The sequence below is a fragment of the Ammospiza caudacuta genome, chromosome 4 (assembly GCF_027887145.1).
Source record: "Ammospiza caudacuta isolate bAmmCau1 chromosome 4, bAmmCau1.pri, whole genome shotgun sequence".
NCBI classification, from domain to species: Eukaryota; Metazoa; Chordata; class Aves; order Passeriformes; family Passerellidae; genus Ammospiza; species Ammospiza caudacuta.
In genome coordinates, this window is record NC_080596.1 from 13,692,010 (window position 1) to 13,708,194 (window position 16,185).

A 16,185-nucleotide genomic window follows, 5' to 3' on the forward strand; every position below is an offset into this window, starting at 1 on the left:
AAAAGATCCATCTCCATCACCCTCTGATGGAATCTGAATAGCTGTGTCTGGAGTGACATATGTTCAGCCATAAATTACAGAGGAACAATTTTAAACCAAATTGTCTACAGCCAATCCTGCCGAATTTACCTCCTGAGACAGATGATCATAAAGCTAGAAGCAAACAAGCCCTTAAACATTTGACGCCAGCTTTGAAGGGATCCTTTTGAGTAGGTGTTAGCATCACTGTAGATTGGTGGGATGCTGCCTATTTTGGACCAAATATTCAGCAGAGGAAAGGCTGGTTTTATACCAGCAAGAAATCTTGTTCACACAAACGAAGTTAAGCAAAGTAGAGCCAATTGGAGAGAAACATTATAAGAATTTTTAATTCACTTTACTGTCTGCATATGTACAGTTCATTAGTTCAGGCTAAAACCTTAAAATGTTGGTAGAGTAAACACACATGGCATTAATCATCAAAATAAATCCTCCCAATCATCATATTTCTTAACCACAGTGGCTTGCAGTTGTCCAAACCACAGCATAATTAAAGAATGTTTCTTTCTTTGCCGATTGGGCTCCAGATCCTTATGGCAGACTGAACCATAATACTAAAACCCTTCCATTGTAGTATTGTGCCAGCAAACACAGGGCTCTTTGAAAAGCCCTTTTTTCCAGGAGATTTTGCCAACTGATCTTTGCATTACTGTCTCTAATAGGTGTGTACAGATGGACACGGGGGTTTTGGCTGCATCATTTTCAAGTTTGATCCTGTCCCCCCAGTGCCTTTAGAGACGATGTTGTTATTGCTATTCAGTCAATGCTGCTGTGGAACTCGAGGGAGTTGTGTGCCCTGTCCATCAATCCTCCCCTCGCTTAGCAGACACTGCAGCTTGAATGTTGAAGTCGCCATTCGCATAACAAAGGATAACCCAGGTGTGTGTGTCTTTGTATGCACAAACCCCCAAAATAGACTCCTGTGCCTCTTGGATTATGTGTGGAGCCGGGCATCTTAAGTTATGTTTATGAGCGTGAGGAAACAAATGTGTCTGTGCTGCCTTCTGTGTCTTAAATTGTATTTTTCCTTTAGGTGCAGCACTGTAAATCATGGCTTCCTCTATTTAAGGGAGTAAAATGATTTCAGTTTGTCTTCATTAAAAAAACTGAGACAGTAATTTAGGAGTAATTTAAGTGCATCTTTGTCCCACACCCCAGAGAACAAACTGAAGATACACAGATAGATTTTTGTGGATCTAGAGATTTGTGAAGATACATAATTTATAAATGTGATGGGCGGAAAAGCTACAGCAACAGGATGTGGACTTTTTTTTTTTTTTTATTGTAAGCCAGATAGTTGGGGTTCAGTGAGATGAACCTGGATCTGTCCCTTGTAGCCAGAGAGCAAGGAAGACTGCAGGTGCTGCCTGTGGTGAGAGCTGAAGCAGCCCTTGTACATGCTTGCAAAAGCATGCAGCTGCTGGTCACAGAAATTTTGGGTTTGCTAGGAAATGACACTTCACCTTAAGTGCTTTCTTTAGAAGTGTACTAGTTTCTCTCAGGTTTTTTTTGGACAGGTAAGTTTGGCAAAAAGGAAGACCCCACAAAACCCAAGCACAGCTGCCTAGCCCTGCAGTTGGCACAGGGAGCAAGCCTGTGCTGTGCTAAATGCTTTTGAAAAATCTTCTGTTTCCCCTAAGAGCATTTATTTTCCATAGCTTGCTTTCCTTCTGTGAAATCAACCCAAATGATAGTGTGGGTTTGCATATATGCCAGTATAAATCTCTTTCCCTGCTCCTCCATCATGCTGCTGAGAATTTAGGCTTGACTCAGGTTTTGCCTCATTGATTGCTTTAAAATCTTCTTTAGAGCAAAGTCAGAATGTGCAGAAATATAGCCCATTAAGATACTAATGTAAGCATGAGCGTTTTCAAATGTGTTGTGTTCTAGGTATTTTTATGTCTTGAATTACTTGGGAATTTGATGAATTCTTCAGAGCGATGCCATGTGATAAAGTTTTATACCATTTACAAGAAAGACATTAATGTCATTAGTGGCAGTTAATTCTTAGTTTTCTAGCGACTACGGTTATGTCATAAATTATTGTGTGACAATTTAGCGAGCCACGTGATAGAAAAAAGTGCTATTTCAGAGGACGGAACTGAAAGCACTAACTTATTTATATTCTAGTTTTTAAGGTTGTTTTTTTATTCAGAACTAGAGCTGATTTCAACGCAGAGTGGAAATAATTCAGCCTGAGTTAGTGTGGGGTTGGGCAGGACAGCATCAAAAGACAATGTTTTCTTAGAACAGAAGAAAAAAAGCTTTAAAGAATATTTCCCATTTGAGATGCATGAATTGGTTGACATTCAAGCTAGAGGCCGAGTCTCTATTTTTCACAGTGCAGAGCCTGTAGATGCCTCACTTGTCCAGCAAGCTCCAGGACATCATTTAAAAGGACCTTTAGCAGCTCTTGGACTGCAGCACTGGGTGCTGGCCTTCCTGAAAGATGCTGGCAAGTCTGCTGGATTGAAGTGAACCGGCAGCTTCAAATTACAATGTTTTATTAGTGGGTATTTATTTAATTCCCTTCAAATCCCCAAGGCATGCTACAGGAAGCAACATTGCACTATTGCAGATAGAAGAGACCAAGCCTAAAAGAGATATAATTTGGGCATTTTACACATTTTTCTGTAGCTTTGCAGCTTTGGCAGCAATTTCAGTGTCAGCCTGCAGTTCAGGAAAGCTTATAGGGAGGGCTGGATTAGCTCTTGGGAGCCTGCTTGTAAATTCTGCAAAAGGATGCTCTGTGGTGTGTTGCTGTGGTTCTTGAAACACTTTTTAGAAGAGCTTGGCATTCATATGTTTATGCTTGTTGGGAGGCACGAAGACAGTCCATTGTGGTTTTCTGTTTTGTTTTTTCTTGTAAGTAAAAGAGCGTGTCAGGAGCACAAGCTGAGGCTTGGAGCCTCTCAGCATTTTAATTGATTCCACATTGTAAAGACTGTACCTCGCTAAACCCTTTTATAGGTTTTGGACACATCTAAGAGGCAGCAGCACCCTCTTCTCTGTGCAAACACTTCAAGGCATGGCAGCTCAAGAGAACAGGGGTTGATTTGTTTGTAGCTTGTTTTTGCTCAGATCCTTCAACTCTCAGGGCATATTCCCTGCACTGGAGCAGTGTGCTAATGAAAGCAGAGCTGATGAGCTACAGAGCTGAAAACATACACACATATACATGCACATCCCTCCATATCCTGCTCATGTTTCTGCTGAGAGCTGCCTCGTTGTGGACTATGGGTCTGTCCATGGGGCAGAGAGTTTTACACTGTGCTTACTTTTAAAAGCTGTGACAATTTGAGCTGTGTGTCCCTGCCTGAAGAAGTTGGCAGTCTGGAAAGGTAAATGGGAGTGAGGATGTGAAGGAAGCCAGGGGTCTTCCCAGGCTGGGGAGGAAACCTCAGCCAGATAACCTGTGCTCCATCTAGGGTAGGCAATCCTTATTCTCATTAATTTTTGTTAGATTTAGTCCTTTAGCTTTATTTATGGATTAGTGGCACTACCTTATGAGTTACACTTGTCGTTTCTGATTACTGTGGAGACTAATTTGGTGCTCTGCAAGGGAGACAGTATAATTTCTGTTTGAGTTTTATGTTCTGGGACATATGAAAGGTCACTTTACTGATCCTAAGCACTTAAGTACTGTGAGCTTATCCTCCCAGCATCTCAAGAGTGTGAAAGAGTAATAAGTTGGACCTTTTTTATATCTCCTGGGGTTTCAAGGCTTATAGGGTCATGTTTCCTAGCTTCTCTCTCTACAGGGACAAAACTGGAATTCACACTAATACTAATTATAGGATAAAGAGACTGATAGAGTATCCTACAAGCAGCTGGCTGATGTTTCACATTATCCCTTGTTCTTGTGGGACACTTCAACTTCCTGGATGTCTGCTAGAAACTCAGCACAGTGGCGAGGAGGCTGCCTAGGAGGTTCCTGGAGTGTGTGGAATATGGACTTCCTGACACACCTGGTGAGTGAGCCTACCAGGGCCAGTGCCCTGCTGGACATGCTGCTTATGAAGAGAGTAGGGCTGGTGGCAGAAGTGGGGGTCAAGGACCGCCTTGGGCATTGTGACCAAGGAATTATAAAGTGTTCAGTTCTTGGTGAGGCAAGGAAAGGGGTCTACAAAGCCTGCCTTGGACTTTGGCCTGTTCAGAACAGACTTTGGCAGACTCTGGCCTTTTCAGAACACTGGTTCAGATACAGCCCTTAATAAAAAAAGGGTCCCGGAAGGCTGGACATACTTTAGGAAGGAAAACATCTGACTGGCAGCTGGTGACAGGATGAGGGGAAATGGCCTCCAGCTGCACCAGGGAAGGTTCAGGTTGGACATCAGGAAGAATTTCTTCACTGGAAGGGTTTTCAAGCATTAAAATGAGCTTCGCAGGGAAGCGATGGCATCACCATCCCTAGGAGTGTTCAAGAAATGACTGGATATGGCACTTGGTGCTGTGGTTTAGTTGACATGCTGGTGTTCAGTCACAAATTGGACTCCGTGATCTTGGAGGTATTTTCCAGCCTTAATAATTCAGTGATAGTTGGGTGGTTTTGCTGCCATGGTCATGTGAGTATGGAAAGCCTTGGGTGTGGTCCTTGCTTCCAGCACGTGTTGCCTTGGGTCAGCGTGCAGCGGCGGCATGGGGAGCTGGGGAGGAGAGCAGCCCTGCTTGCTGGCTGCAGTCTTCAGCCAAAGCTCAGGGAAGGCATGGTTACAGGGATGAGCTGCAAACCACTGGATGTTAAGGCTTGCAGAAAATAATCTGGCAAGTAGTCCCAGCTGGGTGTTGTTAGTGGCTTGTTCTCCCCTCTTTTTGCTTTGTGTCCTCACCAGTACTCACTGTCTCTAGCACTGGTATAGCACATTATATACCTATAGCACCTTCAGCATGTTGTTGGCAGAGGCCAGTTTTCATTGTAAGAGGACCAGTGGTTCTACCTCCATCCACCCACATTCCTTCCAGGAGCCAGTGTCCTTCAGCATGGCTCTTGTGGGCTCTGCTCTGCAAGGTACAGAGACAGTTTCTAATCCAATTGCTGTTGGTTTAGGGGATCAGCCCATGCCATTGCAATCCCAAGATGCTCTTGCTGCCATCCTTCACCACAGCCATCTCTCTCTGGCCCCTTTAAAGAGTGCAGCAAGAAGCTGCACAGATGTTAATGCTCTGTGCATGCCACATTTTGTGGTTGCTATTAAAAATAAAAAGAGTGAAATTGATTTGCTAATAATGGATGTGCTACTAACAGAAACACATCCCACTTGTACCTAACACTAGCAGGTTGTTTATGGCATATTTGCTGACTCTAAAAATAATAATTTTTTTTCTAGCAACCGATTTAAATTAAGACTATTTTCACACATCACTGGCTGTTAATCAGTTAAAGGGTTTTAATATTAAGAAGAAAGAAGCAGATCTCATCAACAGCTTCAAACTTGATTTCATTTCTTTTCAGCTGGCTTGCAGCAGATTATGGGGAGCCTTAAGCTCATCTTATTTCTCCTGCTTTCCTATCCCCTTTAAAAGATAGATAGCACCATTATCTTATGACTGTACTGTGCGAGTTCTGTGTATCCTTTGAATCACTGGTGAATTGGAAATACTGAGATAAAAATATAAGAAGACTAAAATAAGATTTAATTAGGAATTAAACACGAGACGCCCATGTAATTTTAAATAAAGCCATGTATACTTCATGAAGAGATTATACGATTGACTGTCAGAAGACAAATGGTAAGATAAGAGACCAAAACCCAAGGTACATGCAAGGTAAGTTTTGGCCCTGTTCGGCTCTGAAACAAATCTGCAAGATGTCTGAGACATTGCCACCAGTGGCAGAACATGGGCAGGGTACCAGCTGCTGCTTTTGGCTGCTCAGCCCAGCAGAGACTGTGCTCATCCACCTGCTCTGATACTGCTCTGCAGCGTGGAGGCGTAGGGTGCACCTGGGTCAGCTTCCATCTAAGCAGGGTCCATTCCATCACAGCATCTCTGCCTGGTAAACAATTGCTGCTGGAACCATCTCACAGGCTGTCCTCTCCTCTGTGCTGTGTGCAAAGCAAACACAGGAAAGAATACAGAGGGAAGTGTTGTAGTAGATACAAGTTGTGCCTGAGACACCCATGCAGATACAGCTGCTTCTGTTCTTGAGTGTGGCAGTGCAAGCATGGCTTCCATCAGGAGCTGCTGGTCATGAGAGCCTGGAAGACTGTGCTGGGGAACCCTGAAAATCCCCCTGTCCTCTCCAAAGCATCTGTTTCAGGTGTGTGGATTCAGCCAACACCATTCACTGTGGCCCTTCTTGCATTGATTTTGATTTCCTGTCCTTCCCTTTTTTTAATAGCCCATCTCCTATCCCTGAATTCTTCCTTTCTAACTGAAACAGGAATATTTCACCTCAGTCCAACAGGATGCTGCTATGCTGCCTGTTTGTTTTGAGAACTCATGCTGAAATCTTCAGTGTAACGTAATGCTCTTGAGCATTCCTCCTAATACTTTTTGAATACAAATGAGACTTACCTGACCCATGAGAGCCTGCAGTTTATACAAAAATTAGTCTAGTTCAGTTCTATTTCACATCTCTCATTAAGACATGGGTTATTTGCCTTGTGCATCTCTTGGCTCCATATTTATTCATGAAAACCACACATTCCCTTTGAGGTGAGGTATGTATTGTACCATCATCAACAAGCTACACCTCATTTCAAATCCGTTAAGGAAAACTGACTTATTTGGCATTTGCTGCTTTGCACAAAATAGAAGCACAGTAAACTCTTGTGCTGTAATGATTTTCTGTCTGTCTTGATAGAACATAATGAGATAAATTCAGGTCCTTTTTTGAGGGCTAATTACATTGAGTACACCATAGATGTGCACTGCTGTCCTTACATGTTGCACATTTTCGTGCTGTCATTTCCCCACCTCTGTTGTCTGCGTGTGCAAGGGTGTTTGATTTGGCCTTGAAATACAAACTGTGGGCTAGAGAGGAACCATTTGGTGATCTGCTCTCCCAGAAGACTCTCCAGAGACTCTGTAACAGTCTTTGCTGTAGGTAGCGCAGTATTTGAAGGTGACTGTAAAGTAAATAAAGGAATTTAAGTGTGTGCTGGAAACTGAGGGATGTGCCATAAATCACAAGGGCAGCTTGTGGCAAGTCTGCTGAAAGCCATCAAGCACAGATTCAGCCCTTGATCTGTTCACTGGTCCTGGTGTCTGGGCACCAAGCAGAATAAGTGTGCACTGCAGATGGATACCACAGCCTGGGAATGGAACACTAGTTGGATGATGAGCAATTTTGGAAAATGGGTTTTTAGAACCTGTAAATCCCTCCAGTCCAACCAGTTGTTCTCTGCCTGTGTTGTGGGAAGAAAGGAAGCTGTGGAATAGAGTGGGAAGGTTTGGGGAGGTCAGAAGGGAGCTGATCACCCCATGCAGCAGGGCAGAGAGGCTGCAGATCCGTGGGGTGCCCTGGCAGCCTGTGCTGAGCCTGGGATCCATGGGGTGCCCTGGCAGCCTGTGCTGAGCTTGGGACCTGCTCAGGGCTGTGTGGTGCCTGCTCTGAGAGGTGCACAGTCCAGGCAAGGCTGTGGAGGTGGGTCTGGAGGAGGTCTGTTGGATGCTCTTGAATCACACATTTGATGCATGAGTGATCTTCATCACCAAAGACCTACAGTTCAGCTCTGGGAGTTGGGAATTGATGTGCAAGGGTCTCACCTTTGGTGGAGAAGCTACTGACGTAAAAGGGAAGATGTCAAGGGAGTTTCTCTGGTACTACAGGGAGCAGAGCCAACTTTAGAAGCAGTTGTCCTAGTTGGTCCATCAGAGGAAAGGGAGCACTAGTAAAAACCTATACTTTACCTATGGTGAAGATGAATTCTGTCATCACTTGCTGAGTTTTAGTACATGCTGTGATTGTCTGGGACATTTCTGATGGGATAATATTAATGCTTTCGCTGTGAACTCATTTCCTTTGCAAGCTAATTACAGCTGGGAGAGTTTGAATGCAGATGGAAAGGCTCTGGGATTTACAGGTAACTTCTTCAAGTCTGCTAGCAGATCTGTGCATCATTAATATCATACTGGGCAGAAATATTTTAAAGCAATTCAGAAGGAAGAAAGGTAACAGCACTTTGGAGCTGCTTAAACATGTCCCTATGCCTCTATTTTTTGAGACAAACAGAAAATCAACATTTCCTCCTTTTGCTAACAGTGCATTTGTAATTAATGGTATGATACAGAGCCAACTGGGTTTTTTCCTAAAAAAAAACACTTGCAAAACTATGGCTATCACTGCTTCTGGCAGAGTGTGCACACACAGGTGAAGCTCAGAGAGCTTTGCATAGCTGAAAAAGCACTTGTTTCAGGAGGATGGAAACAAGATATTACTGTATTCATTTCAAACTACTTTAAAAAATCCCAAGCTACCCATAGCCGTGGATTTGTAAGAAAAAACGCAGCTTTCGGATCAAGTCTTTGTCCTTCGTCATGCATATGTATTGGAGCTAGAAGAAATATCTTGTATGGTTAGCATGCCTGGTTCAGACTATACCCAGAACAGCCTGTCATCTGGAGCACTTTAAAATTCCTCACAGGTTTGCTGGGGGAAAGACCCTAGGGAAGTAGCCTTATCACAATGTCTTAAAGATGTCAATCTTGAGATCCCCTCCACCACTGTGTTGCTATTTGTTTGCTGAGACATTGATTTCTGGGTGTAGAACATCTTAAACAAAAAAACATGGAATGTATTTTACCTGTTTTCCTAAGACTGAACAAAAAAAAAAATCACAGTAATGTTTTCTAAAGCAGAGCCCAGATGATGTTACCTCTAATGCATTCAACAAGGAAAATAAATATCCAGCAATGGCAGATGCTAGGGGAAAGAAATAATCAACAAATTCACATTATCTTTTCATGCAGATATTTAAGTATGCTCTATCTGCTGGTGGCATAGACTGTTTTAAAATATGCAAACTAAATAGCTCGTGAGTATTTGTCTGTTTTATAGCTGAAGATATGGGGGTTTTTTTAAAAGGAAATGTGAAGAGACTAATTTTATGATGGGAGAGCTTAGCCTGTGGTTCTTCTTTTCACAGTCTGCAGACCTGGGTTCTTCAAAGCTTCACCCCACAGTCCATCCTGCAGCAAATGTCCCCCTCACAGCTACACACTTGATGAAGCATCCACATCTTGCCTGTGTGAAGAACACTATTTTAGGAAGGAATCAGACCCACCTACAATGGCCTGTACAAGTAAGCATGTGCTTATAGGGTTGTTTTTAATCCTTTCAAGCTGTTCCTGTACTGTGACTAGACATTATGATACTAACTAATGTGCTTTTTCAGGCTCTGCACTGGAGTCTGAGCTAGTCTTGACACACTTGTAATGTCACTGTCATTGTCCACCGTACTTCGGGTTCCGAGAGAAGAGGCTTCTCAGTGCTTTTTGCTTTGAAAGCTGCCATCCAAGCTAGGAAGAGATTTTGTAATGAGCAAATGCTCTGTCTGCTCCCTGCACTGCTGAGGGGCTCAGCCATTAACATGGCACCAGGCATCCCTGTTGGTGTGTGCTTGGGTGCCAGCATGGGACACACACGCGGAATTAACTGCGGATAGTCCCTGCCAGCAGTGGGCGTGGATGGAATCTCCATGGCCCTGCTTGGTGTCATCCCATAGCTCATTTTCACTACACAAGCTGGGAGAGAGCCCTATATTTCCAGTCTGCCTGGAGATGGCCATTCTTCTCAAAACTCTGTGAGGGAAACTGCTTCTCCAAAATGTAGAACTTATCCCCTGGGTGTAGGGGGTGGGCAGTGAAACAGGCACATTGGGCTACTGGGACTCCAGGGTGGAGCTGGTGTAATGAGAATCACTAATTTTACCCTTCTCCTGCCATCCATGAGCTGTCCTGTCAGCTGTACCTTGAAAGTCCCTTGTTCAGTTTATGCTTCAGATACTTAAGGCCACAATTTCCATGCCCCCACCTAGTCCTGCTGAGTATAGCACAGATCTGAGCTGGGGCTGTCACACTCCAAATGTAACTTTTGTGGTTCAGAAGTGATTGAAAATTACTGAAATGGAGTTGAACTTCTGGTGTAGGATCAGTTGGGCCTTCCAAGAAACTTAAACAATGGAGGAAAAAGTAGATTTATGACTCCATACATACTCAAAGCCACTGGACAATGGTGCAGTGGTGACTTCCCTTCCATACTGTAGGGAAGTACTTTGCATCATGTAGAGATGGTAGTGGCTTTTGTGCCTTTCCCAGTGAATACAAATGTCCCTCCTATCTCCCCATCTTTCCACTTCAAAAAGAGGAAGAAAAAGTCTGTTCCTGTTGGCGACACACTCTCTCAAAGGAAACTGCCCTTGGCAGCTCTCTGCTTGCCTGCAGGAAACACTTGGAGCAGAATTGGGCCCCTTGAACTCTGCCTTTGATTTTCACCAGGCAAAGGAGCATGGCTGTTGGAAGCTGTGCTGCGGGGAAGGAGAAGGCAGCCTTAGGCAGCATTGGAGTCACTGGTGCTGTCAGATCAAAGAGGTCTGGGGGGTGAGTCAGGCAAGCACTTCCCAGTTTATTAAATAGGTGTGCCAGAGTCTCTTGGAGGCATAGCCTGAGTGGGTTATAGCATGAAAAATCTGATAGCAGCATTTCTTGATGTTCATTTTACCCCTTGGCCTGACTTAAAAAAACTGAGATAAATGCGGTCCAGCATGGTATTGGGAAACACACTGAGCTCTGGAACACTCATAAAGTAGGCTTTTCTGTGCAGACAGAGCCAAAGCCAGCAACTGAGAGAGAGTTATGCCAGACTCTGGTGTGTGCTGTGCCTCCTGCCCACCGTCAGTGGTGCTGCTCTCTGCCCTTCCCAGAATGGAAAGGCGCACATGCAGTCTGCCCTGCTGCTGCTTTAGCCAGGGAAGGAGCTGCCGTCCCAGAGGAGGATGTTTATGCATGCCTGTGGCCTGAGCAGCATCAGCAGGGTTCAGAGAGTCACAGGCAAGTGAGGTGAACAACTCCTGTTAAAAAGAAATGAAGTTCAAGAGGCTGTCTCTCCCAGGTTTCTAGTGCAGTTGAAATTCTTAGGTGAAGGCTGTAATTTCCAACTCTGCAAATGCCATGGGATTTTCTTTTTATGTTTGTTTCGGGATTTTGTGCTTATTTATTGTTGGTGACTAAGTTTGTTGGCTTTTACTGTTTGGGTGGTTTTCTTTCAGTGTGGGTTTTACTTTTGTTTTGAGAGCTGACTGTAAGCTAGTTTAAGGCCCAGATATGGTGCCTGAAGCTGTGTTAGGATATGGCTTGGAAGGGTGCAGAGTCCTTCTGGGGCAGGTGAGAAGTTTAATACCCATCAAGGTGCAGCCCAGCTTCTGCTTGCCACTGCAAACCCCAGAGCCACAGCTGAGGACATTGCAGCACCTCTGCTGGCATTCACTCTACCACCCCAAAAGCAGGGTGGAATATCTGAGCCTTCTCCATGTGCTTCTGTCACCCTCACCTTCCCCATGCATCTTCTCTTAGGATTTTGTCCTAATACTGCTCTGTTTGTGCTGGAGGTGATGAGGAGGGCTCCATGTGCTGTGCCAGCTCAGCAACAGGGGTAGAGGATTTTGACAGGGGCAGGAAAGAGTAGGTAGCAACACTGGTGTTCTAAACCAGTCCAGTTACATCTGCAAGGCAACAGCTCATCATGAGCTAAAACAAAAGTGAGAGAGACTTGAGTCATGAGTGGCAAGAAAATATTGCAAGAGGTTTTTTTAATGTTTTTATTATTTATTGCCACAGAAGTTAATAATATTCATAGGATTCCTTCAACAAGAAATGCAGTTAATTTTAGAGAATACATCAATGTTTGTTTCCACATCTACACCTGCAAAGTCCCCTTGCCACTCAGTATAGCTGTAAAATCACATTTTCTTAATTTAAAGTGAGAGTTTTTCAGTTCCAAGCTGCATGAGTCTCCCCCACCACCACCACCACCAGCATCACTAAAGAAAACTAACTGTTGTATCACTGTCACTTGCTCAGTTAAGTACAGGGAGAGGGAGGAATACATTTTTGTTCAATTTTTCCAGTTTCTTAAGTATGTCTTATAAGTAATGGTTGGTAATTTTGAAACTGATTGTGCTGTGATGCAGTCTGAAATAATTAGTGCTCTCAAACAAAAAAAAGAAAGAATTTTGGTCCTGATGGATATTTGAGAATTATTTTAATATTATTATGCATCTTCCAGTAAGTAATTGCATTTTGTTTCTTCTCAACTAAGTAATCCTGGCTTCAGTTCCTTGCACAACATCTCTTTAAAACCAAAACAGTTTCACCTTTTTCTTTTCTCTTCATGTCTCTTACAAGTAGCTTTATTGTTGCTCAGTGCATGTTGGGAAAATATTTGCATCAGTAAACAACAGGTTTGCTGTCCATCTAGAAAATACATTTGTTTTGAAATATTTTTGTTTTCAGAAAGCGTTTGCCTCTTGTCAGAAAACTGTGGTGCAAAAGGAGTGAATCTGAGGGGATAAAGTTGCAAATTCAAAAATTACATAGATCTTTTTAAAACTGAGTAGACTAATATCTGTGCCCTTGACAACATGAGTTTGGAAATTGAACCACCTTAGCAGATCTAGGGCCCCCCTATTCTGAAGGCAAAACACCTTTTTGTTCTCCCAGCTGGGGTTTAGCCAAGTTTTATTCAGGTAGAGCTTCAGGATTCTACTAAAGACCTTTCTCTGAGGCCTGGGGAGAACACTAATTTTATAGGTTACAAAAGCCAGTTTTAAAGCATTTCCACTGAAGCTGATGTTTTTAAGCCTTCAGGAAGAGTAGCTGACTTTTCTGTACAAAGCAAGTAAAAACCTCTGGTGACTTTACAAAAGTAATAATTTATCCCCTGTTAAAGACACATTGTCCAGTAAGTGTTTCTTGTGCCTGTTTTCTCTATTTTTTCCTTGAGTACTGGCATCAGCAAAAGGGCATTCATCCAGTGGAAGAAAAAATAGGGCAATTTAACCAGTAAAAAACATATAAAAAATCCTCAAGTGCAGCACATACAACTCCATACAGCTCCAGTGATGAATTCCATAGTTTCCATTATATCAGTACAAGTATGACACTGCAGGAAATGGTCCTGACTTGGGCTCTGTGTTGGTGTCATTAGCTCAATAGTGCTGCATCCCTGGGGTGCAGCTTGGGAGTGGATTGCTCCCTGTTTGTAGGGATCTGAAGGGATCACTGAACAAAACAAAGATGATCTGGCATTTCCTAAGCCAACTTAGCTTTTTTTCATCAACTGCTTTTCCTCTGAAAAACAAAACAAAAAAATACATCAGGATTATTTATTTCCTCTGGCAGCGAGTTTCTCATTGAATCAGAACAGCTTGAGTCGAAATCATTGCAGTGTTTCAGTTTATCAGTGTTACAAATTTTATAGACTCAGAGAGGGAAATAGAAAAAGGAAATGGAGGAGAATGCTTCTGGTTTATAAGGTGATTTCATTTTTGCAGCACTGCCTGTTTTAAATAACGAATTGAGTTTAGTTATCACAACAAAACAAGAAGATGACAGCCTAAGTCAGCCTGTTAGGATTCATATGGATGTCTAGCTAGTGAAGCTACTCGTTGGACCCTTTTCAAGGAACTGCTCATGGGTTTTGACAACTTCATTCAAACTGTAGAGGAGTGTGCTGTGTTGCCTTCCCTCGCAAAAATCCCAGCCCTTGCTGAGTAGTTACTGGTGGTGCTGTGACTAAAATCCATCCTGGCTTGCTTTGATAAATTTCCTCTTTCTTCCTCATTCATTAGCATTCCCTGAGTACTTAACACGAGGATATCTTGCATGAGACTCTTGCTTGTCCTTTCACATTGTCTTCAGGGTGTATCTGCAGCTTGCCTTTCATTGCAACACAAGCCTGTTCAAAACAAAAACCTTCTGTGAGGAAGCAAGTCTTGAGAAGGTGCCTCCAAGTGGGCTTTGTGTGCCCAGCCGTGGCCTTTCCCACCGGGATGAGGAGAAGCAGCCCACTTTGTGCAGGTGCTCTGGTACCTCTGCAGCAGCTGCTCCTGCTTGGACAGCCTTGCCAGTGCCATGCTGGCATCCTGAGCAGGGAGGCTTGGCAAAGTAAGCAAGTGTGGCATGGGTAACCAGCCTGGCAGGACCAGGAGGGCTGCCATGGAGTGGCTGGACACAGCTGTGCCTCCAGTGGCCCGTGTAGATCACCATCTGCTTTGGGCTACATTGAGCATCTCACTTAAGTGTGATTTGGATAGCTAAGCTTTGGTTTCACTGCTGCCAAATGGCTGATGGGAAGAGGCAGCTGCATACAGAGGAAACATTTGGCATCTGAGTTGAATACCTGGGTGGTGTGAAAACCCCAGTGTGTGTCTTTTTTTAAGGACCTAAGGGTTAGTGGTACAGGGGCAGCAGGGTGAGGAGGAGGAATCTTGCCCCTAGTGAAGCCAACAGGAATTGAACAGGGCAAAGGCTTGCTAATCCCTTCGCAGGAAGAGCAAGGAGAGCACCGGAGACAATGCCCCAGGGTGCAGTGCTCCTCCTCGTGGGTTTCAGCCAGCCCTGTGTCCTGTCCTCCCACTCAGGTGACTGCATCCCAACACAGATCTCTTGAGCAAGGTGCTCAAAACAAATCCCTGCTTTCCCAGTTCTTCAGGTGTTGTTGCAAATGGTCCCCATGAGCAAGGGGGGCATCTCTTTTCAGCCTAGAGAGTAGTAGCAAGCAGGATGACTGATGATACTGTTTTTACCATGTGTTTTTCTCACTTTGCAAACCAGGACCCCCCTCTGCTCCTCGGAGTGCCATCTCAAATGTTAACGAGACTAGTGTCTTTCTGGAATGGATTCCCCCTGCTGATACTGGTGGAAGGAAAGATGTGTCTTATTATATTGCATGCAAGAAGTGCAGCTCACACTCAGGTCTGTGTGAGGCGTGTGGCGGTCATGTCAGGTACCTCCCCCAGCAAACCGGCCTGAAAAACACCTCTGTCATGATGGTGGATCTGCTTGCTCATACAAACTATACCTTTGAAATTGAGGCAGTGAACGGAGTGTCCGACCAGAACCCCGGAGCCCGGCAGTTTGTGTCTGTAAATGTAACCACAAACCAGGCAGGTAAGTGGATCTTCAACCTGGGGCAATGTCTGGGGTGGGAGCCTGAGCCAGTCAGACCCAGTGCAGACCTCCCTTTGGAATGGGTGGAAGTCTCCAGGATGGAGGGCTGGACTATGGCCTCTTCAAATATGGGGGGTGGGAGGTGCTTGTCTCATAGGTTATAATTACTGCAGTCTTCAGTATGTTTCCTTTCAGCAGAACACATTTTTAGGATTTGTGACTTTTCCTTTTACACTAGGCTATTTGGAGGTACCTCCGCTTTTTCGCATGTTGGTTTATCCATCCACTAAACCAGGAAAAAAAGGCTGTCCTTCCTGTTGGGAAAGGGAAATTTCCAAGAGGCCATTTTGATTAAAAATGGCTAAAACATCTAAACTTTACAAACAGATACCCTAAGAAAATTGGTTTTAATGACTTCAGGAAATTTAATCCCTCTTCTACACTGTGATGCTAAAGTGACTGGGTTCAGGCTGATGAGGTATGGTACATTGTCACTGCTTCCCTGACCAAGTAGGGCTAGGATTTCACTCATACTGTGTTATTCTTGGTTTGCACTGTACAGACAGAGATCATGTAGACTGGTTTATTCCTTTGTCCAGGGCTCTAATCGTTCTGCCCTTCCTTTGCCCAGAAGTTGAAATGACCTGTCACTGGACACAGGCATGGAGTTGCCATTGTCCCCTGTCACTTGGAGGTATGATGGCAGGCAAGAACATTATTACTTCTCCTTCTGTGTGCATCAACGCACCAGACACATCACACAATTTCTGTAAAGCTCTGGAGACTGACCTATCCTTCTCTGCTTCCTAATGCTCTGTGTTTTAGGGTCTCTTCCTTTTCCTATCTGGCTTACTTCCTGCCATTTAATTTAGTGGCATTTATCCACCATGAAGCCCTTCCAGGACTGTTAACAGGTGGCGTTGGAGACTGTGAGGACTGTGCTGCCAGATCACTGGAGCCACCCCCTGCCTCCTCCAGACAAGGTTCAGCCAGGAAACCCAGTGGGCAATTCAGTGTGACAGCTGGATGCAGATT

The 16,185-nt window shown here is 44.1% G+C and overlaps 1 protein-coding gene across 6 annotated transcripts in view; it reads left to right on the forward strand.

The window, feature by feature from the left end:
* The window catches only part of EPHA5 (EPH receptor A5), a 195,777-nt gene that overhangs the window by 98,110 nt on the left and 81,482 nt on the right, over positions 1 to 16,185 (forward strand). For 5 of the 6 annotated variants that reach the window (XM_058803811.1, XM_058803812.1, XM_058803813.1 and 2 more), the window contains exons 4-5: positions 9,129 to 9,284; positions 14,815 to 15,150. The exons of the other annotated variant lie outside the window; for it this stretch is intronic. In XM_058803811.1, the coding sequence (XP_058659794.1) occupies positions 9,129 to 9,284; positions 14,815 to 15,150 (492 nt within the window). The remainder of the gene's footprint in view (positions 1 to 9,128; positions 9,285 to 14,814; positions 15,151 to 16,185) is intronic. 6 annotated transcript variants of the gene reach the window in all.